The 27,608-nt window shown below is 35.0% G+C and overlaps 1 protein-coding gene across 2 annotated transcripts in view; it reads left to right on the top strand.

The window, feature by feature from the left end:
• LOC140442676 (probable ribosome production factor 1) overlaps window positions 1–26,360 on the top strand; it is a 207,170-nt gene extending 180,810 nt beyond the window's left edge. For both annotated transcript variants that reach the window (XM_072533670.1, XM_072533669.1), the window contains one exon: window positions 26,045–26,360. In XM_072533670.1, coding sequence (XP_072389771.1) covers window positions 26,045–26,222 — 178 coding nt within the window. In that variant the 3' untranslated portion in view covers window positions 26,223–26,360. The remainder of the gene's footprint in view (window positions 1–26,044) is intronic.
• Window positions 26,361–27,608: the final 1,248 nt, after the last annotated feature.

Raw genomic sequence — 27,608 nt, 5'->3', positions numbered from 1 at the left:
CCAAATATCTTTAAAAGATTTTTTTTTGTTGGTGATTTTCTGTATAACTTTCTAGTTTGAGTCCAAAGTACTGATGATGGTATTGATTTATTAAGAGAAGAAGCCCAATTGACCCAGCTTTGTTTCGCAATACTTTTTAGTTGTTTTTTTGTACTTGCCATGTTTGATTGGCATTTTATATAGTTCTCAAAATTACTTTCTTTTTTATAATTCATGAGTGAATATTGCCGGTTTTTAATAATAGTGTCACATTCAGAATTCCACCAAGGTGGCGGGTTTCGAGTTTTTGGCTTAAAAGGTTTATATTGTGGTATTGCAATGTGAGCAGCATAATTTATACTATTAATTAAATGTTCATATTTGCTTGATGTGTTATTTGGAATTTCAGTATTTTAGTTAAAAAAGCTTTGTACTAAAGAAGTATATAAAGGCCAATTAGCTTTTTTGATGTTCCATTTATTTTTTGGTAATATTTTTTCTGTTTCGGCTTTAATGCAAATTTCCAACTGTATAACAAAATGATTTGATCCTAGCGTGTCTGAAGAGATAGACCATTCAGTCTTACTAACAAGATCCGGACTGCAGAAAGTTACATTAATCATTGAGTAATTCTGGTTAGGTTGAGTTAGTATTGTTGGTTGTCCATTATTTAAAACTGTAAATTCAAGATCATCTGCCATTTTAATCAGCTGTATTCCGATTCCATCATTTGTACTTGAACCCCAAATAGTATGATGGGCATTAAAATCACCTCCTATTATAATTGGTTTTTGTAACTGGGAAAATATATTAATCCAATAATTTATCGTGCATCTTATTTTCGGGGCTCTATATAGTGACATAAAACTAATTTGACTATTTCCATATTTAATTTTTATAGCACATAACTGTATTTCATTATTGTAATTATTATTTTCAATTTTTAGTTCAGTAAAACAAATTGATTTATTTATAAGTATAGCAACTCCACCATAACCATCCAACCTATCATTACGAACAAGATTATACCCATTAAAATCATATAATACATTTTTTTTAAACCATGTTTCACTAATAAGAGTTTTTGTTTTGTTAGTTACTAAATAATGCATCATACTATTTTTATTTGAGACAGCAGAACGAGCATTCCACTGCATTATTTTTAACTTAGGTTGACAAGACATTTTTTTATTTAGTATTAATCAGAGTACCCTCCAATACCTGTTCAATATTATTGACTATTAATTGTTTATCTATAGATCGTATATCATCAAAAGTTTGTATACTTTGTAAAAGCTGATATATAAAAGTAGAAAGACTTTCAGTTACATTTCTTTTAATTTCAATGTTTTCATAATTTGGTACAATTCGATTAACAGGTAAAGGTTTATCAGGTCCAAAAACAAAAGGAAACATTGATTTCTCAGTAGACGACTGTGTAGTTGGTGAATTGACTTTTCTTTTTTTATTTGTTTGAGATTTCGTAATATTTAAATCAGTGTGAGTAAAAACAGAATTTGGCTTGTTTGAAACTTGTTTAGATACCGGAATAATTTTACTAGTTGTAGGCAAACTAGGAAAATCCATTTCATATTCTGCTAAACATTCAAAGGAATTGTTACTTACAAAATTTGAAAAGGACTTTTCACAGTAATTACGTGCTTCTACAAAAGATATGTTATGTTCAGCCATTATATTTTTTATTTTTTTGTTTTTCATATTGTGGACATTTATTAGATATCGACAGATGGTTCCTACTTTTACAATGAATACAAAATACAACTTCTCTATTACAATTATGATCTTTTTCTTTAATTTCACTACATTGAATACACCGTTCTTGTGTACTTTTACACTGTTTGGATACATGTCCAAATCTAAGACATTTATAACACTGAACGACTTTTCCAATATACTGTTCAACAGGACAAAATACCTTATTAAAAGAAACATAATTCGGCAGAACGTTGCCTTCAAATGTGATAATTATTGTCTTTTTATCTATGAATTCAATTTTATTATCATTAACAACTTTACGTTTAATTCTATATATTAATAACTTTAGAATATGACTCTATAGTATTTATTAAATAATCTACGTCATACTGAGTATCTACGTCCCGTACTAAACCCTTGATTTCCAACAAATGATTAGGTATGTACGCCTTAAGATTTTCCAATTTTAATGCTTGATTATTTACTAAATTATTTGCTTCCAGTAAAGACTTTAACAAAACCTTGATGCGATTTCTACCTATGCTTTTAATTTCTAAAATATTTGTAAGTTTTTAAATTTTTTGAATAATATGTGACCAACAGTCATCGGATGTAATCTACCTAAATTTTCAACATTTACTTTTTCAATATAAACCCAAATATTTTTAATATTATACTTATCTGAGCGTAAATTAAAGGTTTTCTTTTCCGGTTCCATGACAGCACCTACACTGTTGACATTTTTTATGGTCATGCTATGATTATTAGTTATTTTTAAATGGTCCTCACTATTATCTACTAACATTTGCGTCAACGAGGACGTCCCTGCACTGGTGTCCCCCATTGGGGGAACAAAATATAAGTTTACAACCGTAAAACACTTGTCGTTTAACTATATGGTCAAAATTAAAATCCTAATTATACATAAAAAGTGAATCACAATACTAATTAGAAAACCGGCTCGTTTATTATGTTTTTTGCACTTAAATTTTAAATCAATACTGTTTAAAATTATTAAAAACTATAATTTGAGAACTTTTAAATTCAAATTTTCACTTTGACAGTTATTTGACAAATGTTCGTGAACACTTGGAAATTAGTATACCTATTTATAGAATTAGTACATTTTTTGCTTCTTTTTGTTTTGTTCCAAAAAAAACTATAGCGATAAAACACAGACAACAAATATAGAGTGTTCGAATAGCATATACAAGGGGCTTGCAAAATATAACATTACAATGGAAATTTTTATTAACGCTTTGTTAGAATATCCAACATAAAAAGTGGATGTTGTCCTATAGTTGTTCTATATGAAGTAGCATTGTTGACAGTTTAAGGAGTAATGTCATAAATAGGTCATAAACTACTGTCAGTCAAGTTTTGTATTGTTCTGTATGTAAGAAGGAATAAAGTATAATTGTTAATGGCCAGACGTTTATTTGTGCATATTTCTTAAAGTACATATTTCCTTGTCTCTTGATGTCTTCAAACTAGAAGGAGGACTTCACCTAATTTAAATTATAACAGGTTTTGGGCCCAGTCCACGTGTGAACTGTGAACAGGTTAGGTTCGTACTTCATTCAGTTTTGGTTATTGTCGGTGAATAAAATATGGCGACCAGCAATAACGATTATAAAATTCAAGTTGACAAACTCGAGGGTCCTGACGACTGGACAAAGTGGAAATGGCACGTTTCGATGTTATTACGTTCGTATGCACTTGAAGACATTGTAAACGATATGTGTAAGTGTCCTGAGGTTAGTGAAGATTCAACTTCAGCCGAAATACAGAGGCATCAGCAATGGTTAAAAGACGATGCCAAAGCGGCAAGCTTGTTAGCAGGTTCGCTAGGAAAAACTGTTGCCGAGCTCGTGTTGACGTGTACTCACACTAGTGAAATATGGGACAAATTGCGTGCGAGATTTGAACGTAGCAGTACGCAACGGTTAAACATGTTAATTGAAGCCTATTTTAGAGTCCAACGTGATGAAAAAGAAGATATTAGTACACATGTTGCGAAGTTGCAGAAACTGTTTGTAGATTTAAATGATGAACTGCAGAAGCATGATGAAAATGTTTTATCCGAAAGAATGTTAAATGGTCGAATCTTATCAACTTTGGGTAAGGACTTTGATAATTTCAAAGATTTGTGTTACACGATACCATCAAAGAATCAAACTTTGAATTTACTAATTGAGAAATTGTGTACCAGTGAATTACGCGACCAAAGTACTGCAGAAACTTTTGCGTTTGTTGCACGCAATAGCCTGACAGAAAAATACAATCAGAACCAAAGTATGAAGTCAAAGAAAAATGTACATCGTGCAAAAGAAAAATTTCCATGTCATAAATGCAAGAAATTAGGCCATTGGGCGAAAGAGTGTCCGTTGAAAAAATCAGCTGAGAATTTAGGTAAGAATAAAAGTAATGATACTGCTTTTTTGTCTGTTGTTTTAAGTGCCTCATCTAACAATTGTATTGAAGCTGGAAAATGGTATTGTTACGATAGATGGTGACGTGTCGTATGACTCAGAACGGTAAACATGTTTATCACTAATATGCTTATTCATTTGAGTATTTTCTAGGTAATGCCTACCTGACAACACCCTTTGTTATAAAAACAACAGTTAGAAACTTCTGGACGAGCCGATGTGAAAATACCAGTTTGCCGTTATAATTTCGCCGCTAGTCGAGAGGGCTGTCGATGTTTCTAGCTTAACGGTACTGGCGTATATAACAGGACATTTTATTTGGAAGGGACAGTTAGTTTTGAAGATTCGCGGTCGCGATTTAATTGTAGCGTTCGGATACATAAATTATGTAATTATTAATCAAATAAATTGTTGATATAAATTATCGTGCTTTTTAATAAATTAAAATAAGAACAATATAATAAATTATAAATTAAATAAAGACATAACAGTTAAATAAAATCACAACAAATGGTGTTAGAAGTGAAATCGAACATAAATTAGACTTATAATAATAATACAAGTGAATATTTTTAAATTGTGAAAATGACGACGATTTATGAGCTCACAGTGACGAATTTAAGAAGACATCTCGAAGATAGAGAATTACCTTCTACCGGAAAAAAGACTGAGTTAGTCCAACGACTAAAGAACGCTTTGGAGCAAGTTGGTCTCTAGATCCAGAGAATTATATATTTGAAGATGCTGTCCTCTCGTCGATTTCGAAATTAGAGAACAAAGTTTCAGGTTATATTTCGAAAGTTTCCAGCGACATCGCATCATTAGAGAACAAAGTTTCTGACGATATTTCGAAAGTTTCTTCTGATGTAGCCAAAGTTTCTGGTGACATCGCGTCATTAGAAAACAAAGTTTCTAACGAGATTTCGTCCCTGGAAAGCAAAGTTTCTGCTAACATCTCTTCGGAAATCTCTAAAGTCACTTCTGAGATGTCTGCCCTGGACGATAGAATATCTTCGTTAAAAAACCAAGTTGCTGCCGATAAGTTGGCCTTCGAAGAAACGATGAAAGAGATGGAAAGGAAGATGGAGGAAACAGGGGCAGCAGAGAGAGGAAACAACCCGATTATAATAGAGACAAAAGAAGACGAGACGAAATGTAAATTGGAAATACGGCCGAAATTTGAGGGAAGTGGAGGTTCTGTCCATGTGAAAGTCCCAACTTTCGACGGAAAATCGTCATGGAACAACTACATGAAACCGTTCTAATCAGCTGCAAGAGCGAATGGATGGTCTGAAAAAGAAAAGGCTGTAAACCTGACTATCGCTCTTCGAGGAGATGCCTTAGATGTGCTTCAGACCATAGTTGTAGAAGAGACGGATGATTTCGAACAACTGAAGAAGATATGCAATATGGCCACGAACATTTGGAGCATGTATATCAGTCGCAGCTTAAAAACCGAAGACACAAGAAAGATGAGGCTCTTCAAGAATATGAGGTAGATATTGCCAGATTAGTACGATATGCTTATACAACAGCTCCCGAAGACATGATGGAAAAATTGGCCGTTCAAACGTTTATTGATGGTCTTCGTGATCATGAAATGCAGAGAACACTACGATTAGCTCGTCACAAGACGCTGGTTGATGTCTTATCCGCCGCCCTCGAATACGAGTCAGCTACGCAGGCCTCTGGAGGGTACAGTAAAGTTAGGACTGTAAAAGAGGAAGGAGATGAAGATAAACTTGACCAGCTCGTTAATATGATTAAGAGTATGACATACAAGAAAACGAAGACCATAAGATGCTGGAATTGTGGCGAAATAGGACACGTACGAAGTTCATGTAAGCACCCTAGGTACGACGCAAATCAAGAAACTCACCACCAGGAAAACTAGAACGGGTCAGCCTTAGGGGGGCAGCTTTGACCCGGAACTTTTCCAAAGACCCTCTCATACTAATAGCTTCTTTGAAATGTCGTGAAGATAGTGTATATGTAGATGGAAAAATAAATGGTAAAAGACATACGTTGTTGGTGGATACCGGAGCGACCAGAACCATTATACGCCCAACAGTTATAAACAGCCGTAAGAAACTGTTACCAACGAGGTTGCGACTTCGGACCGCTACAGGTGAAAATGCCAAGATTCATGGAGAAATCCAGGTACAATTGGGAATTGGAGCAGAAAAGTTCGTCCATACTGTTATAGTTGCTGACATCGAAGAGGATGTTATATTAGGAATGGACGTAATGAATATGCATGGATTCCAATTGGATTTTAAGAATAAGGTAATCAAAGTTGGCAACGAGGAGATATTTCTTCATCCACATAATGACAACACTGTGCAAGCAGCCATTAAAGAAGATACAGTCGTGCCTGCGAGAAGCGAAACGATCATAGTAGCGTGACTACAGGGAATTGTAGACGAAGGGACACCTGTTATGATGGAGCCTTGGAACCACGACGATGAGGTTGGCCGTGGAATCATAATTGGAAAGGAATTGGTGACTTCGGCTAAGGAAATTCCTGTGAGACTTATCAATGTCAACGACTACCCAGTGACCATAAAGAAAGAGACAAAAGTAGGAACTTGTGTACCTGTGACATCCATAATCCGTCAGGCGACAACATCTGATAATTCCAACGACAAATTCGACCAAATGGTTGCAGTTGCAGAACAGTCTCTGAATCAGATTGAGAAAAGGAAATTAAGGGAATTTCTTCGGCAGTATCGTGATATTTTCGTACCGAAAGGAGGAAAGACGGGAAAAACTACCGTTGTTAAGCATAAAATTGATACTGGTAATGCTAAGCCAATTCGTCAAACAACTCGACGATTACCACAGGCGAAAAGAGAGGAAGCTGAAACGATTGTTCAGGAAATGAAGAAAGACGGGGTGATAGAACCTTCTACGAGCCCATGGGTCTCTCCGGTGGTCCTGGTTAAGAAGAAAGACAGAACGACGAGGTTCTGTGTGAATTACCGTTTGCTGAACAACGTTACCAAGAAAGATAGTTATCCTCTGCCTCGGATCGATGACACATTGAACACATTGGCTGGAAGTAAATTGTTTTCTACTTTGCATTTGAAGTCTGGATACTGGCAGGTAGAAATGGACCCAGTAGATAAAGAAAAGACAGCCTTCACCACAGGATCTGGATTGTGGCAATTCAACGTTATGCCATTTGGACTCTGTAATGCTCCTGCGACATTTGAGAGGCTTATGGAAAATGTGTTGAGAGGATTATCTTGGAAAACATGCCTGGTTTATTTAGATGACATAATCGTCTTGGGGGAGACATTCGAAGAACATTTGAAGAATTTAGAAAACGTTTTTAATCACTTAAAGCTGCCCACTTGATGTTAAACCCCAAGAAGTGCCAGCTATTTCAAGGTAAAGTCAATTATCTGGGTCATATAGTCAGTAAAGAAGGAGTGGCCGTGGATAAGGGAAAAATTGATTCCATTAAGGAATGGTCAGTACCAACGGACAAACATCAAGTTAGAAGTTTTCTTGGACTATGTACTTACTACCGAAGGTTTATTAAGAAGTTTGCAGATATCGCTAAGCCATTAACGCGACTCACAGAGGAAGCAAGATATTACCGCTGGGACACAGACTGCCAAAATGCCTTTGAGACCTTGAAAAAGCATTTAATAACAGCACCAATTTTAGGGTATCCACTGCCAGAAGGAGAGTTCATCATAGATACGGATGCAAGTAATGTGGGAATTGGAGGAGTGCTGTCTCAGATTCAAGGAGACAGAAAGAGTCCTTGGATATTTAGTAAGTTCTCTCAAAACTGAGCAGAATTATTGTGTCACGAGAAGAGAACTTCTAGCAGTAGTGAAATCAGTAGAGCACTTTTATCAATACCACTCTGAGATAGCGCGTAGTTTTTAATCCGAACCGACCATGCCGCCCTTAAGTGGTTGATGCAGTTTAAGAATCCAGAGGGTCAGATAGCCAGATGGATCGAACGACTCCAAGAAGACGATTTCAAGATTGAGCACCGGGCCGGAGTTAGCCACAGAAACGCTGATTCTCTTTCCAGAAGGCCATGCCCAACAGAGTGTTCCCACTGCAACAAAACGGAATCCAAGGAAGCAGCAGTGCTAAGAACAACGATGGTCAATGACGACTGGACGCCTATTACGATCAGAGAAGAACAAGAAAGAGATCCAGTTATACAGAAAATTCGAAAATGGAAAGAGGAAAACCGTCGACCACCTTGGCAAGAAATATCAAACCTATGCTCAGTAGTTAAGACGTATTGGGCCCAGTGGGACTCATTTATCATGGAAGATGGCTTGCTCAAACAAGTCCTGGAAAATGATGACGGTTCAGAGAAGAGAAGACAGTTGGTGATCCCGAAGAGCAGAATAGCCGAAGTACTTCGTCAGTTACACGACAGTCCATCAGAAGGGCATTTTGGTGTAAAGAAAACCCTTCAGCGAATTCGGGAACGGTTTTATTGGATGAACAGTTCCGACGACGTGAAAGACTGGTGTAAGAAATGTACTATTTGTGCTACGAGTAACGGGCCTTGCCGAAAAAGGAGAGCTCCTATGAGACAATATAATGTTGGAAACCCGTTTGAAAGAATAGCTTTGGACATCGCTGGGCCATTTCCAGAAAGTGAAAATGGAGGCAAGTACATGTTGGTAGTAATGGATTACTTCACTAAGTGGGTCGAGATTTACGCACTTCCAGACCAGAAGGCCGCCACCGTTGCAGATAAGTTGATCCAAGAATATATCAGCCGATTTGGAGTGCCTTTGGAGATCCATAGTGACCAAGGCAGGAACTTCGAAAGCGATCTATTCCAAGGAATATGTGATAGACTATACATGAAGAAAACAAGAACTACCGCGTATCATCCGCAATCTGATGGTATGGTAGAACGAATGCATAGGACAGTTGGCAAGTATTTGACAAAGATGTTGTCCGATCATCAGCGAGACTGGGACCAATACCTTCCGTTCTTTACAATGGCCTACAGATCTACTGTTAACGAATCAACAGGCCAGACACCAGCCAGAGTGCTATTCGGACGCGAAATGCGACTACCTTGTGATCTAGAGTTTGGGTGTCGACCTGGAGAAGATGTAGCAGGTGCAGATTATGTGATCGAATTACGAAGAAGAATGGACGATGTACATGAGTTGGTCCGTTCCCACCTTCAGATCGCTAGCGACCTAATGAAGAAACGGTACGATACACAAGCCGAAAAGGGTTGCTTGAAGAAGAACGACAAAGTCTGGCTCTATAATCCCAAGAAGCGAAAAGGTTGTTCTCCCAAATTGCAGCAGTTTTGGGAAGGTCCATACCTCATCATGGAGAAGATCAACGATGTCATCTACCGAATAAGTAAGATTCCGAGGGGAAAGCCGATGATAGTACACCATAACCGGCTGGCGTCTTTCGAAGGTGACCACGGCGTAGATGAAGAAGTGGAAGTAAACCAAGTCCAAGATGTGTCTGACCTTACGTTTGAGGAATTCATGGGTGTCTATGGAGGTACCGGTAAAGCAAGACATGGTGTTACCACTGAAGAAAAGCAAGATCTACTCGCGCTCCCCGATGACTACTCGCTGGCCCTTACCATCCCGGCCAGTATCAAAGACGCACCAGGGTTGGCATCCGTCTTTCGAAGGAAGTTCGGTCGAGTTGCAGAACTTCAATGTCAAGTGCCAGCTCCTGGGAAAGCCTTGAAACTCCAAGAAACATCACGTTACCTTTTCTACCTGGTAACAAAAGACACTGCCCGTGACCAACCTACCTACCGAGATGTATGTGAAGCCTTACTTCAATTGAGAGAGCACGTACTAGAGTAAGGCGTGCAAAAGTTAGCCATGCCAAAGTTAGAGTGCCGCCAATTAGATTGAAGGGTTATCCGAAGTATGGTGGAGGAGATCTTTAAAGACACCGAAGTCCAGGTGTTAGTCTGTTGCAATCCGCATAGTTACTGGTGCGGAGAGAAAACCGTCCCTTGTCATTTTTATACAACTGGAAGTTGTAAAAGAGGGTCCAGTTGCCGATACCAGCATACCGTTCCAGTTCCAGTCCCGACAAGGTTCCAGGAGGAACCTTCTTTTAAGAGGGGGGCAATGTTACGATAGATGGTGACGTGTCGTATGACTCAGAACGGTAAACATGTTTATCACTAATATGCTTATTCATTCGCGTATTTTCTAGGTAATGCCTACCTGACAACACCCTTTGTTATAAAAAACAACAGTTCGAAACTTCTGGACGAGCCGATGTGAAAATACCAGTTTGCTGTTATAATTTCGCCGCTAGTCGAGAGGGCTGTCGATGTTTCTATGTAGCTTAACGGCACTGGCGTATATAACAGGACGTTTTATTTGGAAGGGACAGTTAGTTTTGAAGATTCGCGGTCGCGATTTAATTGTAGCGTTCGGATACATAAATTATGTAATTATTAATCAAATAAATTGTTGATATAAATTATCGTGCTTTTTAATAAATTAAAATATGAACAATATAATAAATTATAAATTAAATAAAGACATAACAGTTAAATAAAATCACAACAGTATTGTGACAGTGGAGCCACAAATCATATCACTACAGATAAGCAATATTTCTCATCTTATACAGAATTGCTGAACCAGAAAGTATATCACTTGGTAAGAAGGTTGTATGTATGTTAGCCCATGGACACGGAACAGTGAAAAATTCAAACGCATCTGAATAATAAATGGAAAGGTGCTGACTTGAAGAATGTTTTTTATGTTCCTGAAGCAAGTGCTTTTCTGTGAAAGCTGCTGCACAAAGGGGTTTTATTACAGTACTTGATGAAAAAGGTGTAAACATATATGATAAAAACACTTGTGAATCTGTAATGACTGGGTACTTCAGTAATGGCCTGTATGCACTTGATTTACGTGTTATGAAACCGACAAAACCCGTTCAAGTAAACTTAGCAGAGTTAACAGATATGTTGCAAGTGTATCATGAAAGATTTGGTCATCAGCATAAGCAACATGTAAAGAAGTTATTGAATAAAATGAATATAGACATTGATGGGTGCAAAGAAAGCTTTTGCGATGGATGTGCAATTGGAAAAATGCGTAGATTGCCATTCAAATCTAGGATCAATCGACCACAAGTCACTGGTGAGCAGATCCATGCAGATGTGAATGGGCCCATGTCTATAGAATCACTGGGAAAAGCACGTTATTACGTATGTTTTAAAGATGACTTTAGTAAATTTCGGAAAGTTTTCTTTATGAAACACAGAAGTGAGGTATGTACTTTCTTAGAACAATTTTTAAATGAAGCTAGTACAAATGGCCATGTAGTAAAGCAACTGAGATGCGATGGAGGGAGAGAGTTTGACAATAGAAAGGTATCTGAACTTCTTGCGAAGAGAGGTATAGAGCATTGTATCACTCCACCCTATACACCTCAGCAGAATGGTGTTGCTGAAAGGGAAAACCGCACCATTGTAGAGTGCGCACGTTCCATGTTCAACACATGTAAGTTGTCCAAACAATTGTGGACAGAAGCATGCAATACTGCACTGTACATTCTGAATAGCACAGGAAAGTCATCAATTGAAAGTAAAAGTCCCTATGAATTGTGGTATGGAAAGCCAATTGGAAGTTTGAAACATTTAAGAATATTTGGCACTGAATGTTATGTTCATGTTAACAAGAATCTTCGCAGTAAATTTGATGACAAGGCGATACATGGTTATTTAGTTGGTTATGTGAATGACAGAGATGGTTTTAGGATATGGATTCCATCTGAAAGAAGAATCGTATCGAGCCACGACGTACGATTTAAACCTGAGATTATATGCAATTTGCGAATTGTTGAAGTTAAAGCCAAATCAGTGAACCAACATCAGTCGGAATATTTCAGTGTGAATGAAAAATCAGAAGAAGTAAAAAGTGGTATCGGTAAAATTGTGGAATCTGAGAATATAAAAAGTGTAGAAGAAAGTGCGAGTGAAAATCAAGAAGTGAATAGAGAAGAAAGAAATAGTGATAGTGTTCAAGAATCTAAGCGTTACCCTACACGTGTTAGAAGTAAACCAAAATTGTATAATGATTTTTTGTTAGATAAAGATCTGGAAAATGTACCTGATCTTGCCAGGTTTACTATGTCAAATGAATTTGAGCCCACAAGAATTTCTGAGGCACTGTCAAGTAGTCACAGCCATGAATGGAAATAAGCCATTCAGAATGAATTGACAGCTCTCAGAATGAATAATACTTGGGAATTGGTTGATAAACCTGCAAACACAAATATTGTTCAGAATAAATGGGTGTTTAAAATAAAGAAAAATGAAAAGGGTGAAATAGTAAGGTACAGGGCAAGATTGGTGGCAAAGGGTTTTACACAGAAATATGGGGTTGACTATTCAGAAACGTATTCTCCAGTCATTCGTTTCAGTTATTTTAGGCTTTTGTTAGCGATGGCTGTTGAATTAAATCTAGATACAGTTCATTTAGATGTGGAGACTGCATTCCTGAATTGTGAGATTGATGAAACCATATATATGGCTCAACCTGAAGGTTTTGATGAACCAGACTTGGAAAATAAAGTCTGTCTACTCAGGAGACCTATATATGGTCTCAAACAGTCTTCGAGACTGTGGTATAAAACGGCATACCAAATTTTGTTAAAGTTGAATTTTAAACAATGTGAAATTGAACCATGTATTTTTGTTAAAAATAGTGAGAATTCAATCCTTATTGTGGCACTCTATGTAGATGATTTTTTTGTTTTTTACAATAATCATGGTGAGGTTAAAGTTTTGAAAAATTAATTAGATAAAAACTTTCATATTAAGGATTTGGGTCCAATTACACATTGTTTGGGTATGAAGATAGAAAGAAGTGGGTCAGAGTTTGAATTGAAATAAAGTCAAGAACAGTATATTGATAAAATACTTGAACGATTTGAAATGACGAATTGTAGCATTGTAAATACTCCTTTAGAACCGAATGTTAAACTTTCTAATGAAGGAACTTTGTATGAATGTCCTTATCAAGAATTGATTGGTTCGATGATGTATTTGGCGGTTTGTTCAAGGCCTGACATAGCTTTCTCTGTCACTTATCTTAGCCAGTTTAATAAGACGTATACGAAAGAACATTGGTTAGCAGCCAAACGTGTTTTGAGATACCTAAAAGGTACAAGAACTGTAGGAATTGCTTACAGAAAGTCAAATGTTAGTTTAAGTGGCTTTGTTGACTCAGATTGGGCCAATAACAGTTCAGATAGAAAGTCATTTTATGGATTTATTTTTTCGTTGGCTGGTGGTCCTATCTCATGGGAATGTCAAAAGCAAAGAACTTTGGCTTTAAGTTCAACCAAAGCTGAATATATTGGCATAACTGAGGCAGCAAAAGAATCGTTATACTTAACATATTTATGTAAAGAAATATTTGAAAACAATGTGAATTGTAAGTTTTTGTTTGAAGGTTTTCCGATGGTTATATTTAATGATAATCAAAGTGCCATAAAGTTATCGGAAAATCAAGTATACCATAAGAGAACGAAAATCATTTTATTCGTGAAAAAGTAGCTAACAATGATATTCAATTAAAATATATGTCGACGAATGAAATGGTGGCTGATATGTTGACCAAGTCGTTAAATTCAAAGAAATTGCAGCTAATCTGTCAGAATTTGAATTTAAAGTAATGTTTATTTTGTTAAGGTCTATTATTTAGCTTATCTACTTTTCATGTTGAGGGAGAGTGTTAGAATATCCAACATAAAAAGTGGATGTTGTCCTATAGTTGTTCTATATGAAGTAGCATTGTTGACAGTTTAATGAGTAATGTCATAAATAGGTCATAAACTACTGTCAGTCAAGTTTTGTATTGTTCTGTATGTAAGAAGGAATAAAGTATAATTGTTGATGGCTAGACGTTTATTGGTGCATATTTCTTAAAGTACATATTTCCTTGTCTCTTGATGTCTTCAAACTAGAAGGAGGACTTCACCTAACTTAAATTATAACAACGCTAATAAAATATTTTAATATTTCCAAGTGGTGCGTTAATTTCTTGGAGAAGTGTACTTTCTTATGGCATGGCCAAAGTCAAATATTATTTTTTTATGTGATTAAGCCACAATTATTGGTCGATATTGAAATGAAAATTACATTTTTAATTAACTAATATTTAACGATACGATTTCCAATATTTAACCTTGTTTATTGTGCAAATTATGTAAAAATGTGTATACACATTTTGTACTAAAAACGATTTTTGAGAACGATTTCCTAAATGGAAATTAAAATGTCAAACATTAAATAATTAAAAATGTGATTCTCATCACAATCACGACCAATATTTTTGACTTAATCCCATAAAAACGTAATATTTATCTTAAACTATTCACTGATAGCTTCGATTAAACAGCTTGGAAATTGAAATATGTAAAATATTCCCCTACACAACTCTCTGGGAAAAAAATATCTAAATTGAATAAATATAACAACTGAACGTTGATATAAAAAAACCCGTTGGTTGACCCCAGCCGACTGAAACCAGCCGGCCGGCAAGTAGTATCAGTGCCTTTATTTGAACTTGGCCCAAACCGATCGATCGATATTTTTATGTTTTCAAATATTATTTTAAGTATTAATACTGGCACAATCTATATATATATATATATATATATATATATATATATATATATATATATATATATATATATATATATATATATATATATATATTGTCGTACGGCCGTAGCGTCCTCCTGGTTTTCAGGAGTTTCTGGACGATCTACAACCGCCGCTCTCGAAGAGGATCTCAAGTTTCGAGAGTCCATCTTCGTATTTAAGGAGTTGATTGAGATACCGGCCGCTACGGGCAAGAAGTTCCGCCGAGCCTTTGTGGTAGGTGGGGAGACACCGGCAATCAGAATTCTCTAACATTTCGAGCTTTCTTACAGACAAAATATTCTTACACTGAATTAATATGTATTAGAATTCTGATGCGTTGTGTATGACTCAAGTTCCACAAAGATGTCGGCCTTCTCGCTTCATGTAGCCGCGTTCCCTCTCTTCGAGAGAGGTACAAGAATGCCGGCAATGTCGACTCTTCCTGCTGCCAGTCGCTTCGTATAGCTACCTTTTTGTTAACAGTAATTCATATAGTTACTATTTACATAAGGTTTTGGAGACGAAGTGGTATTACAGCTCAACCTGATCGGAAAAGCAATTACAAGTCCCCGTCGAGGTCCTTGGAAGGCTGCAGGCCCATTTTTGAGTCCGAATGGCATAACTACGAACTCATAAGACGATCCGTCGGGTAGACTGAATGCTGTCAGCGGAATCGAATCTTTGTGTAGTGGTATTTGCCAAAAACCACTCTTCAAATCTAATGTCAAAAATATTCTCGCCGTTCCTAGCTCTTTAATTGCATCGTGGATTGGCGGTAGGGCGGAGACCTCGTCGATTGTTATCTTGTTGATTTTACGATAATCAACACAAAATCGAGGCGTGCCATCCTTCTTCTTGACGATCACCACTGGGCTGTTATAGGGTGATCGACTTGGTCGGATGACACCTGCTGCAAGCATCTCCTGGACTTCATCGAACATTATTTTTTTCTTAGCTGGAGAACATTTAAATGGCTTCGTATTGATCGGCCGTGTGTCTGTCAGCTTGATTTCCATCACCGTGTCTCGGGTAGTGGGTTGTTTAAGTTTATCGTCGAAGACGTCTTCGTACTCCTGCAGGAGTTCCCTTACGGTTGGGACTGCAAATTGTGGAGCTTGGTCATCTTGGAGTTGAGTCTTTGAGTTGCGTTGTTTGGCTGAATGCGACTTCCAGTAGAGGACTTTTCGTGATTCTTTTCCAACGTGTAGACATTTTCGGTTAATGTCTATTAGTACCTCTTCTTTTTGGAGCCATGGCATACCCAGAATTAGATCTTGGTTCAGATCTTTGACAATGGCACATCTCGTTGTGGACTGGAAACTTCCAAAATCGATCGTGACTTCGACTGTACCCTGACTATGTGTAGTGGTGTGTTTGCAAGCCAACTGGACCATTCTCCGCCTTTTATGAATATCTGCCGCTTGAACCAAGTCAGGATTGATATAATTCATCGATGCACCGGTATCGATGAGGACCTGGACTCTCTTTGAATTGATGTTCGCATCGAGTCGTGGCAGATTTGAAACTTTCATGGCGTTGATTGGATTAAGTTGGGGCACCGCATCTGGAGAGAGGCTTAATGGGTGCCCCTCTCGTCGTTTCCCTGGTTGTTAGGTTGTTGTCGGGGTTTCGGCGTTGGTTTCTGAGTTGGATTTCTATTTCTCCAATCATCTATAGTCTCAGAAGTTCTCGGTTGCCTTTGTGAAAATTGTCCCCTGGCTTGGTTCTGGTTCGATTGTTTTGCGGCTTTTGGCGGGTCAGGTTGTCGGTTTGCACGTCGTAAAATATTGTCGTCTGCTTCTAGTTCTTCGCAGATTCGCCTTAGGTCTTCTTCTGTTCTCGGCATGTTGTTGCGAAGATTTTTCCTGATTTCTGGGCGAATTAGGTTGGTAATGGCCCTGCACCGTTCTTCTTCGTTGATATGTGGTAATAATCGTCGAAAAAGAGCCATCTTGGTTGAAATAAATTCTGCCATTGGCTGATATTTTTGGTAATGTCCGTATAACTTGGACATTAGTGATGATCTCTTCGTTGTATTGTCGAAGTGATCGATCAGCCTGTTTAAAAACGTCTCGTAGTTTAGACCAGTCGTGAATTGGCTCTGTGCCCATTGTGCTGCCTCTCCTATTAGTGATTTTTCTAGGATGTAGGCTATCCAGTGTTTGGTATCGATGTTCATATTGCTCATGTGGTCTATTATGTCTACGAATTGTTGTGGATTTTCGGTATCGTCGCCGGAATATTGAGGTGGTGTAGGGGTCCATTTTGGTTGTGGAATCTCGATCTTTTTCTCCTGGGCTTCAGGTTTGGGTTGTACCAGTGTTAAAGCTGTGACTGCTTGTATCAGCGTGGACAATACTGTAGCCAGGTCTGGGTTGTGGGTATCTTCTGTTAGTTGGGCGCCATGTCGTACGGCCGTAGCGTCCTCCTGGTTTTTAGGGGTTTCTGGACGATCTACAACATTTCGAGCTTTCTTACAGACAAAATATTCTTACACTGAATTAATATGTATTAGAATTCTGATGCGTGGTGTATGACTCAAGTTCCACAAAGATGTCGGCCTTCTCGCTTCGCGTAGCCGCGTTCCCTCTCCTCGAGAGAGTTACAAGAATGCCGGCAATGTCGACTCTTCCTGCTGCCAGTCGCTTCGTATAGCTACCTTTTTGTTATTAGTAATTCATATAGTTACTATTTACATAAGGTTTCGGAGACGAAGTGGTATTGCAGCTCAACCTGATCGGAAAAGCAATTACAAGTCCCCGTCGGGGCTTTTATTCGCTCTTTACCGTGACAGGCTCAAACAACGCTGTGGTCAGTTCGACACGATTTGAGATAGTTATAAGACCAATGTCTTTTCTATCTCAGAAAGTCGTGTTCTACTGTCAGGAAGCGTTTTGTAGTCGACACGCCGGTTCTCGTACACTTGATGATTTAACTTCTAAATTGGATAACCATTATTAGGTATTATTCTTCAATTTTTCGACGTCTTCGACGATAGCAGGATATTGGTTAATTAATAAAACTCAAAGGTAGCTTGGTAGCGCACCAAACCAACAAGGTCTTACGGGGCTAGTAGTGTATGACGACTGGATCCCGTTCGGAAGATGTGCTGCTCTTTTATACACATCGTGTTTGAGAATTTTCAGCACACTTCCCCCGAGAGGCCAATGACAGCGCAGTTAATAACGAGCGCTGTGGTTGGCCGGCCAAAGTAACAATCTTTGTCGTGATTGGTTACCTTGGCGACAATATATATATATATATATATATATATATATATATATATATATATATATATATATATATATATATATATATATATATATATATATTTATGTGTGTGTATATATGTATATATTGAAATGATATTGTTTAAAAAATTAATTTATAAGTTATATACTAGATAATATTAGATATAACAAGTATTTGGTTATTTTAAGAAGTTATATACTAGGGAATTTAATAAAAATTATTTATGTGAGGGCATTTTTAAGAAATTAGCATATAATAATTGTAAAAAGTTGTAGTTTAATGTTGTAAATATATTTAAGTGAGCCATGTGCATAGGCAACCAACTATACATACTCTCCAAGTGTCATTTTAAGAATTTTTACGAATATAAGTGGGGTTATAGTTGTTTGAAATGTGTATTTTATTAAATTAGAGTGTTAGTTACTAATTTAAATATTTATTCTGATCTGAAAAGTCTAAATGTAAACAAAATTATCAATAAAAAATGAACGAATTCTCCAGAATGCAGAATTTGACCATTGTTTACGGTCGAACATTCTCGAAATAATGGTTATGTCTGTAGAACGAACATATACTTTTTTCGAGAACATCCATATAGAAGTAATAGAACAAATGGAACATGATCTCTTACCAGATGATTCTAGAGCATCCAAAAAGATATAAATACCCGTGATTTGGATTCAAGATGGCCAGTTTATTATGAAAGTCAGTAGAAGATAGACTCATTAAGTTAGTGAAGTCAATTGTTCAGAATTTTCAAGATAGTGCAGTCAGAAAAGTTTTAGTAAGAAGGCAGTTTTAGTAAGTCAGTCAGTCAGAAAGTTTTTAGTCAGGCAGTTTAGTAAGAAATATGAAAGTTAGTTGGAGTCAGTGAATCAGTTACAAATAGTCCAATTGTTTAATATAATTAAAAAAGTATGTTAGAAGAATATTGGTTGGATATTGGAAGAAATTAAAATTATATTATGATTGGAGATTAGTATAAATCAACTTATAATAATTGGATATTGGTATATTAAAAAGAAGAATAAATATAAATGCTGTTTGCTGGTTTGCTTGGTGGTTTATAAATGCTGGTGAAGAAAAATATATCTTAAATTGGTAGAAGCTGATAATTGGAAAAAGTAATTTCACAAAAACAAGGATAACCGAAGTACGAAGACATTCAGTGGTGATTAGAATCTATATAGTGGAAAACAGTTCATTTAGGCATTCAGTGAAAGAAAGGTACAAAATTTTGTTAATATAATTTAGTTAATATCATAACAATTTCAATTTTGAAGATAGTTTGTTTAAATTTTACATTGTCTATAGAATTTAATTAGTTTTATAAGAGTATCAATTTAAAGATAGTTTATTTTAAATTTACATTGGCTAGGTTAGATATATATGTGTGTTTCATAATAGTTATAATAAAGATAATTTAAAAAAGTACTTACAAACTAATTCTTTGAGAACCGGGATAAAAACCCTATATTATTAAAAATACTCATTGCCCATCATTCAAACAAACAATACATCATAACAATATATATATAATAATAATAATAATAAATAATAAAACTTTATTCATCCTTGCAGATTATTTACATAAAACAGGACATGTCAAAGTAAAAGGAAACGTTAAAGACTACCTATACAATATAAACATACACATAAATATAGAAACAACATACAACATATCTAAGACATAAATTCCGAGACACTATAAAAACATGACTCGATGAGATAAGTCTTCAATTTATTCTTAAATGCCCTATCATCATCTGCTTCACTTTTTAATTTGGATGGGAGCTGATTAAAAACCTTACGCCGCTATAATCAGGGTTTTTTTCAAACATGGAAGTGTAATGTTTAGGAGTCATAAAGAAATCTTTTTTCTGGTACGATAATTGTGTACATCTGAATTTGATTTCAATCTATTGATATTAGCTTTTGTATACAGAATACTTCTGTATATAAAAATTGGGGGAACAGTGAGTATTTGATATTTTCTAAAATGCTCTCTATACGTATGTCTATATGGTAAATTAAAAATCAAGCGAATTATGCGCTTTTGGGCTATAAAAACTTTCGAGACATTTGTTGCACTGCCCCATAGAACAATATTATATGACAAATGTGAATAGATGATAGCGTAATAAACATTAAGTATCTGTTCCGTTGTAAATAAATATTTGAGTTGCAAAATAGCATAGTATCCAGAATTAATTTTCGAACATACATGATTAATATGTACCTCCCAGCTCATATTACTGTTTAGATGTAGTCCTAAAAACTTTGTAGTGTCAGATAAAGTGATAAAATCATTGTCGACTTTGACAGAGAAATTTTCCTTTATTGGAGTTTTTATATAAAATTGCATACATACTGTTTTACTCGAATTTACTATTAAGGAGTTTTTTTCGCACCAAGACGTAAACTCATGGGCTAAGGTATTGAGTTTTAACCTCAATTCCTCAGCATTTTTTGCAGATGCCACCAAAGTCGTGTCATCAGCATACAAAAAAATATTTTCCGTACTCATATATTTAGGCATATCATTGATATAACAAAGAAATAACAAAGGACCCAGTATTGATCCTTGTCGAAAGCCAAGATCAACGTCATACAAATCTGATTGATAATGACCGACTTTGACATACATCTGTCGATATTCTTGATAGGATTGTAACCATTTTAAAAAATTACCTCGAAATCCAAGTCCGTTTAGTTTACAAATTGCTACATTTAAATTTATAGAGTCAAAAGCTTTAGTTAAATCAAAAAAGAGGGCTCCAACAAATTTCTTTCACAAACAATATCCGGACAGTTACAATTTAAAATTAGCTCAAATGCACATGTTTTGTTTGTTATTGACTGTGAATTTACACAAATGATTTTAAAATGTTTGAACTCTGAACTAATTGCCGTTAGGTTTGCGTCTTCGGCTGATGCATGTCTGAGTTGGTTCTCAGGTGAAAAAACCGTTGGACATAGGCACCATGCGGCAATTTATTAGAATCCATAGCATCTTTAAAGTGGTAATCATATATACTTACCTTAAATGGGGCATAAAGATTAGGATGTTTGGAATACAAAGATGTACATGTAACCTCCGGGAAAAAACTTTTCAATGATTCTGTCATGTCATCAGCAGTCATACGTGTGTCCACCCTGTATACGTGCAGGTCCGTTATTTTGGGTATACCCTTTAGATCTTTACCATTGACTTTAATTGCATCATTCTTCCCTATAAGTAATTGTCGTTTTGGTTTACTTCTTACTTCTTTCCATTTTTTTCTTCATTCTTAGTTTGGTTTATAGCATCTTCATTTAGATTTATAATCTCATCACATTTTCGTTTGGTTTCCATCTCCAAAATTTTTGTCGAAATCATATTCTTTGAAATATTTGAAACACTAGGAGAGCTGGCAACACGCTCATTTTGAACTAAATTAGGTAGTTTATTGTTATTGCTTTGGACCGGTTGCTTACTGGGCTGTCTGCTAAATTCGTCAGCTTTTTGCATAGATTGGAGGTCCTCTGTTTTTGTATTGTAATTTTTATTACCTTGTTTTAATAGGGCTATGTGTTCATTTAAAATATTTATCTTATCTCTTAATTCAAGTATTAAGATATCTTTCTGCTTTAATATATAACTAAATAAATGCCAGTCAATTACCTTTTTATTTGTGGTCTCCATCGCATCAAAAAATGCTTCGCTGCGTGGATACACAACATGTAATTACATCGTCATTTAGAAAAGTAACAAAGTTGGAACTTTTCGCACATCTTACATGAAAGTAGTTGTCACAATTACTGCACTTTATACCATTCACTAGATTTTTTTTACACTTTTTACACATTTTATTATTGGGAGCTCCATCATTTATGTCTGTACCGCTTGCTGCCATGTTGCCGAATATCCAATATATATATATATATATATATATATATATATATATATATATATATATATATATATATATATATATATATATATATATATATATATATATATACATATATATATATATATATATATATATATATATATATATATACATATATATATATATATATATATATATATATACATATATATATATATATATATATATATATATATATATACATATATATATATATATATATATATATATATTCTTCTTTGTCAACCATTTTCCATCCACTCCTGAATGTAGGTCTCTCCCAATTGCTTCCATCTTTCTCTATCTTGCGCCAATCTAATCCACTGTTTGCCTGCCACTGTTCTTATGTCATCTACCCATCGTACCCATCTTATATATATATATATATATATATATATATATATATATATATATATATATATAAATATATATAAATATATATAATATATAATAAATATATATAAATATATATATATATAAATATATATATATATATAAATATATATATATATATATATATATATATAAATATATATATATAATATAATAATAGTCTCCCGTTTTTATACCGCTGTCGCGGCTTTGGGAGTATAGCAGGGTAGTCTGCTATATCTAGGGCCTACGGTATACAAGGAAGGTAACATGGCCAGTGCTACGCTTCAACCGTCTATTATTACCCCTGGTTTTACCCAAGGTACTCATTTTTATTCAGGCTGAGTCGACCTGGGGCCTATAGACATTTTTAGAATGTCTAGATGTTCTTGCCGGCGGTGGGATTCGAACCCCGGACCACCAGCTTGCGAGGCAAGCATCCTACCGCTTGCGCTACGCAGGCCCATTAATATATATATATATATATATATATATATATATATATATATATATATATATATATATATATATATATATATATGTATATATACAGTATCCTCCCTCTATAACAAACACGGTTATTACGAGTTTTCGCTTATAACGAGGTACATTACATGTAACGTGAGATTTCTATTGAACTATAACCCTCTATAGCGAGGTATATTTGCTTATAACGAGATAAAATAAGATTAAAAAAAGTGTTTTTTTACGTTTTGTCCCGACCGTAGCTATAAATAAATACCCGTTTTAAGTGCCGTCCGCAAAAAACTTCTTACAATTTATGATTCTTAGTCAGAAATTTACAATTTATGATTCACAAGTGTCATTGTAGGGGGTTGACCATTCACACCTAATAATATAGGTCCTAATAGACAAGATGTGGAAAGTGTTTTAAAGGTTGAAACTTTATCCAAAGAAAAAACGCAAATGAAGAAGCATAAAACTGTTTCACATCTTTAGAAAATATGATAGATAGAATACTGGACAATTTAAAGCAGTCAAAAACGACAGACTTCTTCTAATTGCAGACGCAGTAGTTTATGTTATTCTTGAAATTACGCTTTATACAGATTTACAGAATACAGATTTTTTGTTTTAACGTATATCATTGACAATAAAAGTAAACAATTCTTTTTTGTTTTAATGTATTTCATTGACAAGAAAAGTAAACAACTTTTTTTCAAAAACGCCATTCAAACAATATTTATTAGCATCTTATATTGCTCCGAATGGCTTCACTATAGAAAGTTAATGTTTTAGAAAACTACATATTCATATGTATGCACAGTATTATTGTTGTTGGATATAACGAGATCCGCTTATAACGAGGTAATTAGTCTGCCATTTCAGTTCTCGTTATAGAGGGAGTCTACTGTATATATATATATATATATATATATATATATATATATATATATATATATATATATATACATGTCCAAAAGTTTGGAATACGTACAAATAATATACCTACGCCTATGGTGGTTTTAAAACTATTGTTGATATTCATTCTAGAGCGTTTTTAAATGAAAATGATAAAAAATTTGAATCGTTTTTGTATGATTTTGGTCACATTCAACTGATTAGCGTATTTACACATAATTTCAGTCTTGGTTTAAATTTGAATTGAGCCTTTAAAAATGCCTAGAAACGTGATATCTCATTTTGACAGATCTAAAGTAATTGCTTTGTTACAACAGGGCTGTAGTCAAAGTTATATCACGAATATTGTTGATGTTACTCAGAGTCCTGTATCGAAAATTAAAAAAAAAATACCAAGATACAAATGACGTCAAGGATCGTCCCAGAAGTGGTAGAAGTCGATGTACAACAGCAGCACAAGACTGGCAAATAACATTGATAGCTCGTAGAAATCGTCTGGAATCTATAAGTGGTATATCCAGAGAAATTTCTAGGCTTCAAGCCTTAAATATACCGTGAATATTTCACGGCAAACCATAACACGCAGACTAAATGCGGTAAATTTGTATCGTAGAAGACCGCTACGTGTTCCTAAACTAACCTACCAACACAAAATAGTAAGGTTGCAATGGGCTAGAGAAATGGTCCTAACTGGAATAACGTGATGTTCTCTGATGAGTCAAAAATTGGCTTGGTATCTGATTCGCGAAGAACACTGGTTTGTAGGGCCTCAGGACGACAAGCCCGACTAGAAACAGCCCAACCGCGTGTCCCATTTGAAGGTGGCAGTATTATGGTTTGGAGTGGTATTATGAGTGGTACACAGACGCCACTGCTGGTTCTGGAGAGAAGAGTCACTGGTGCTGTGTACATCGAGGAAGTTTTAAATCCTGTCCTACGTTTATTCCGAGGGTCGGTAGGTATTGAATTTGTGTTTATGCATGACAACGCACCCCCTCATCGAACAGCAGCAGTACAAAATTCTCTGAAAGAAGAAGGAATATCTACATTACAGTGGCCCTCGAATTCTCCTGACATGAACGTTATTGAACATGCTTGGGACATTCTCAAAACATGCATCAAGAAGCGGAACAATCCCCTTATTACACTCGAGAACTAAAAGATGCTGCTCGTGAAGAATGGGAAAGAATTCCGCAAGGACAGCTCGACCAGTTAATCATCAGCATGCCAAACCGCCTACAGGCATGCACACAGGCCAATGGAGGAAATACTAATTATAAGTTTTATTAAAAATTATTTTTTTCTATACTAATTTATTTTTAAATGTAAGGTTGTACATTGTAAGTTTTTCACTCCAAGAGAATAAATAATTTTTTGCATATCGTTTATCTGGTTTTGAGATTTATTTACTATTGTTGAGAATTGAAACAAAATGATGTTTAACTATTCAGAAGAGTTGATATATAAAAATGAATAAAAAGATGAAATATTCCAATATTCCAAACTTTTGGACATATGTGTATATATATATATATATATATAGCTCATATATATTTCACCATATATATATATATATATATATATATATATTTATATATATATATATATATATATATATATATATATATTTATATATATATATAAATATATATATATATATATATATATATATATATATATATATATATATATATATATATATATATATATTTCACGCATTACCCAAAATTTTTATTTTTTCTTAATGCTAAATTTTAGTTGATTTTCTATTATGGGTTTTCTAGATCTGATATCATTGTATTGTTGCTATCAATAGTATATTGTCAGCGAACCTAAGATGGTTTAACTATTTTCCATTTACGTAGATTCCTTTATTATCCCTATCTATGGCCTTTAACTAGTCTACTCTACTATTACTGATTATTTTTTAAATGCCAGTCTAGCTGAAGTTTTATAGTACCAATTTGATGTATATTATGGATTAACATCCTTTGAAATCTTTCGGCAATTTACTAAAGCTTTTTCTAATACTAGAATTTAGCTAGAACTATTAAACTTCAAATAGTTTTGTACTATCGAAGAGCTTTGAAGAGTATACTTGAATAAAATTATTTTAAGTTCTTCGATTAGCTTTGATCTGTAGCAACTACTCTGTCATACAGTCTTTACCACTTTACTCTAATTTTTATTAATTACCCCTTTTTGGTGACCCTTTGTTATCTTATAAATTTTAGTTGGTATACTATTCTAAATATTTTTAATTAAAAATAGAAAAATTCTATGATAATGATATGAGGTTGAATAATAGTAGTATGTATTTTGTATTATTTCTTTTATAGATATGGATTTGATGCGACTGGAAAAAAATGTAGGCTAAAGGAATTAGGTCCAAGATTCACGCTAAAATTGAAATCGTTGCAGAGAGGAACTTTTGATAGTAAATATGGAAAGTATGAATGGATAATTGATGGAAGACGACATTCCATGGAAACCAGCAGAAGAAAGTTCAATTTATAATATCCGTTAAATATTATAATCAAGATATATCGTTGTGGCTTTTATACAAACAAACATTTCAATATTAGATTATTATAGACATTAATTAATAACTTTAGTTTTGGCTACTGACTTTTTTTAATTATATGGTGTTAATTATTTGGTGTAAGTTATTTTTTAGCAATACTCCCCAATAATACTGGAAAAACTGGAATATCACAAAGAAACAGGTTTATATTAGTTCAGTCTTAAACAAACTATTTATTTAAACAGACCTTGAAGGTCTAAGACTTAAAGTTAGAATTTCTTTATCAAATTCAAAATATAAAATATAATTACAAAATATTCTAATTCTTCAGCAGGTGTTATCGTAAAAATATATGTTAAAGCCAAAATCACGAGAAGGAAACATGATCAACTAAAGCTGAGTTCACATGGGTAGTGAATCACGAGCAAGAGCCACACACACGTGGTTGACACGAATCTTCACGAATAAATTCACGACTGAGGTCATGCCTCGTTCGTGAAGAGACTTTACACGGCAAATATTTGCTTCGTGGCGAATATGCAGTGCTTGGTGGCAGAAGAATCTCAAGTTATGTGTGGAGTTATAGTAGACATAATTTCTCAAAATTTGACAAGAAAGAAGAAGAAAAGACGATGGTTTACAAGGGAGTGGATTCAAAAGAGAAGTCATACCGATTTAATTAGACATCTCCATGTGAAAAAACTGCGAAAACTATCGGGGAATCAGCATTATATCGTCTATAGGCAGACTGTATGGAAAGACCATAAAGGAAAAATTAGAAATATATATACAAGATAAAATCGGAGAAGACCAGGCAGGTTTCACAGCGGGGAAAGCATGCTTAGATCACATTTAGACGGTCGAACAACTAATAGAAAAAAGAATGGCCAAAAATAGATCCGTCCATCTGGCTTTTGTTGATCTTAAGAAGGCATATGACTCAATACCTAGAACCAAGCTATGGGAAGCAATGGAAGACATCGAAGTTCCACGAAGATTAATAAACGCGGTAAAAGCACTCTACAAGAATAACGAAGTAGCTATCAAAACGGGCAATAGAATATGCAGGCCATTTAAGACGACAAAGGGACTACTACAGGGTTGCTCCACATCCCCCACCCTGTTCAAAATATTCCTGGAAAAAACCCTGAAACCATGGAAAAGAAAGTGCGAAGGAATGGGTATACCAGTAAGGAACGAATATCTATATACGCTAAGTTTTGCCGACGACCAAATAGTGATCGCACAAGACGAGGATGACCTCAGTTTTATGATGAGAAAACTGGAGCAGGAATATACAAAGAATGGGATGGAAATAAACCTAAAGAAAACTGAATACCTAACAACGGAGAATACAGAAATAAAAACAGCTGGAAATA

This window comes from Diabrotica undecimpunctata, chromosome 6 (genome assembly GCF_040954645.1).
Source record: "Diabrotica undecimpunctata isolate CICGRU chromosome 6, icDiaUnde3, whole genome shotgun sequence".
Classification (NCBI taxonomy): Eukaryota; Metazoa; Arthropoda; class Insecta; order Coleoptera; family Chrysomelidae; genus Diabrotica; species Diabrotica undecimpunctata.
Note: the sequence above shows the minus strand (reverse complement) of the source record. Positions and strands in the feature narration are given on the sequence as shown.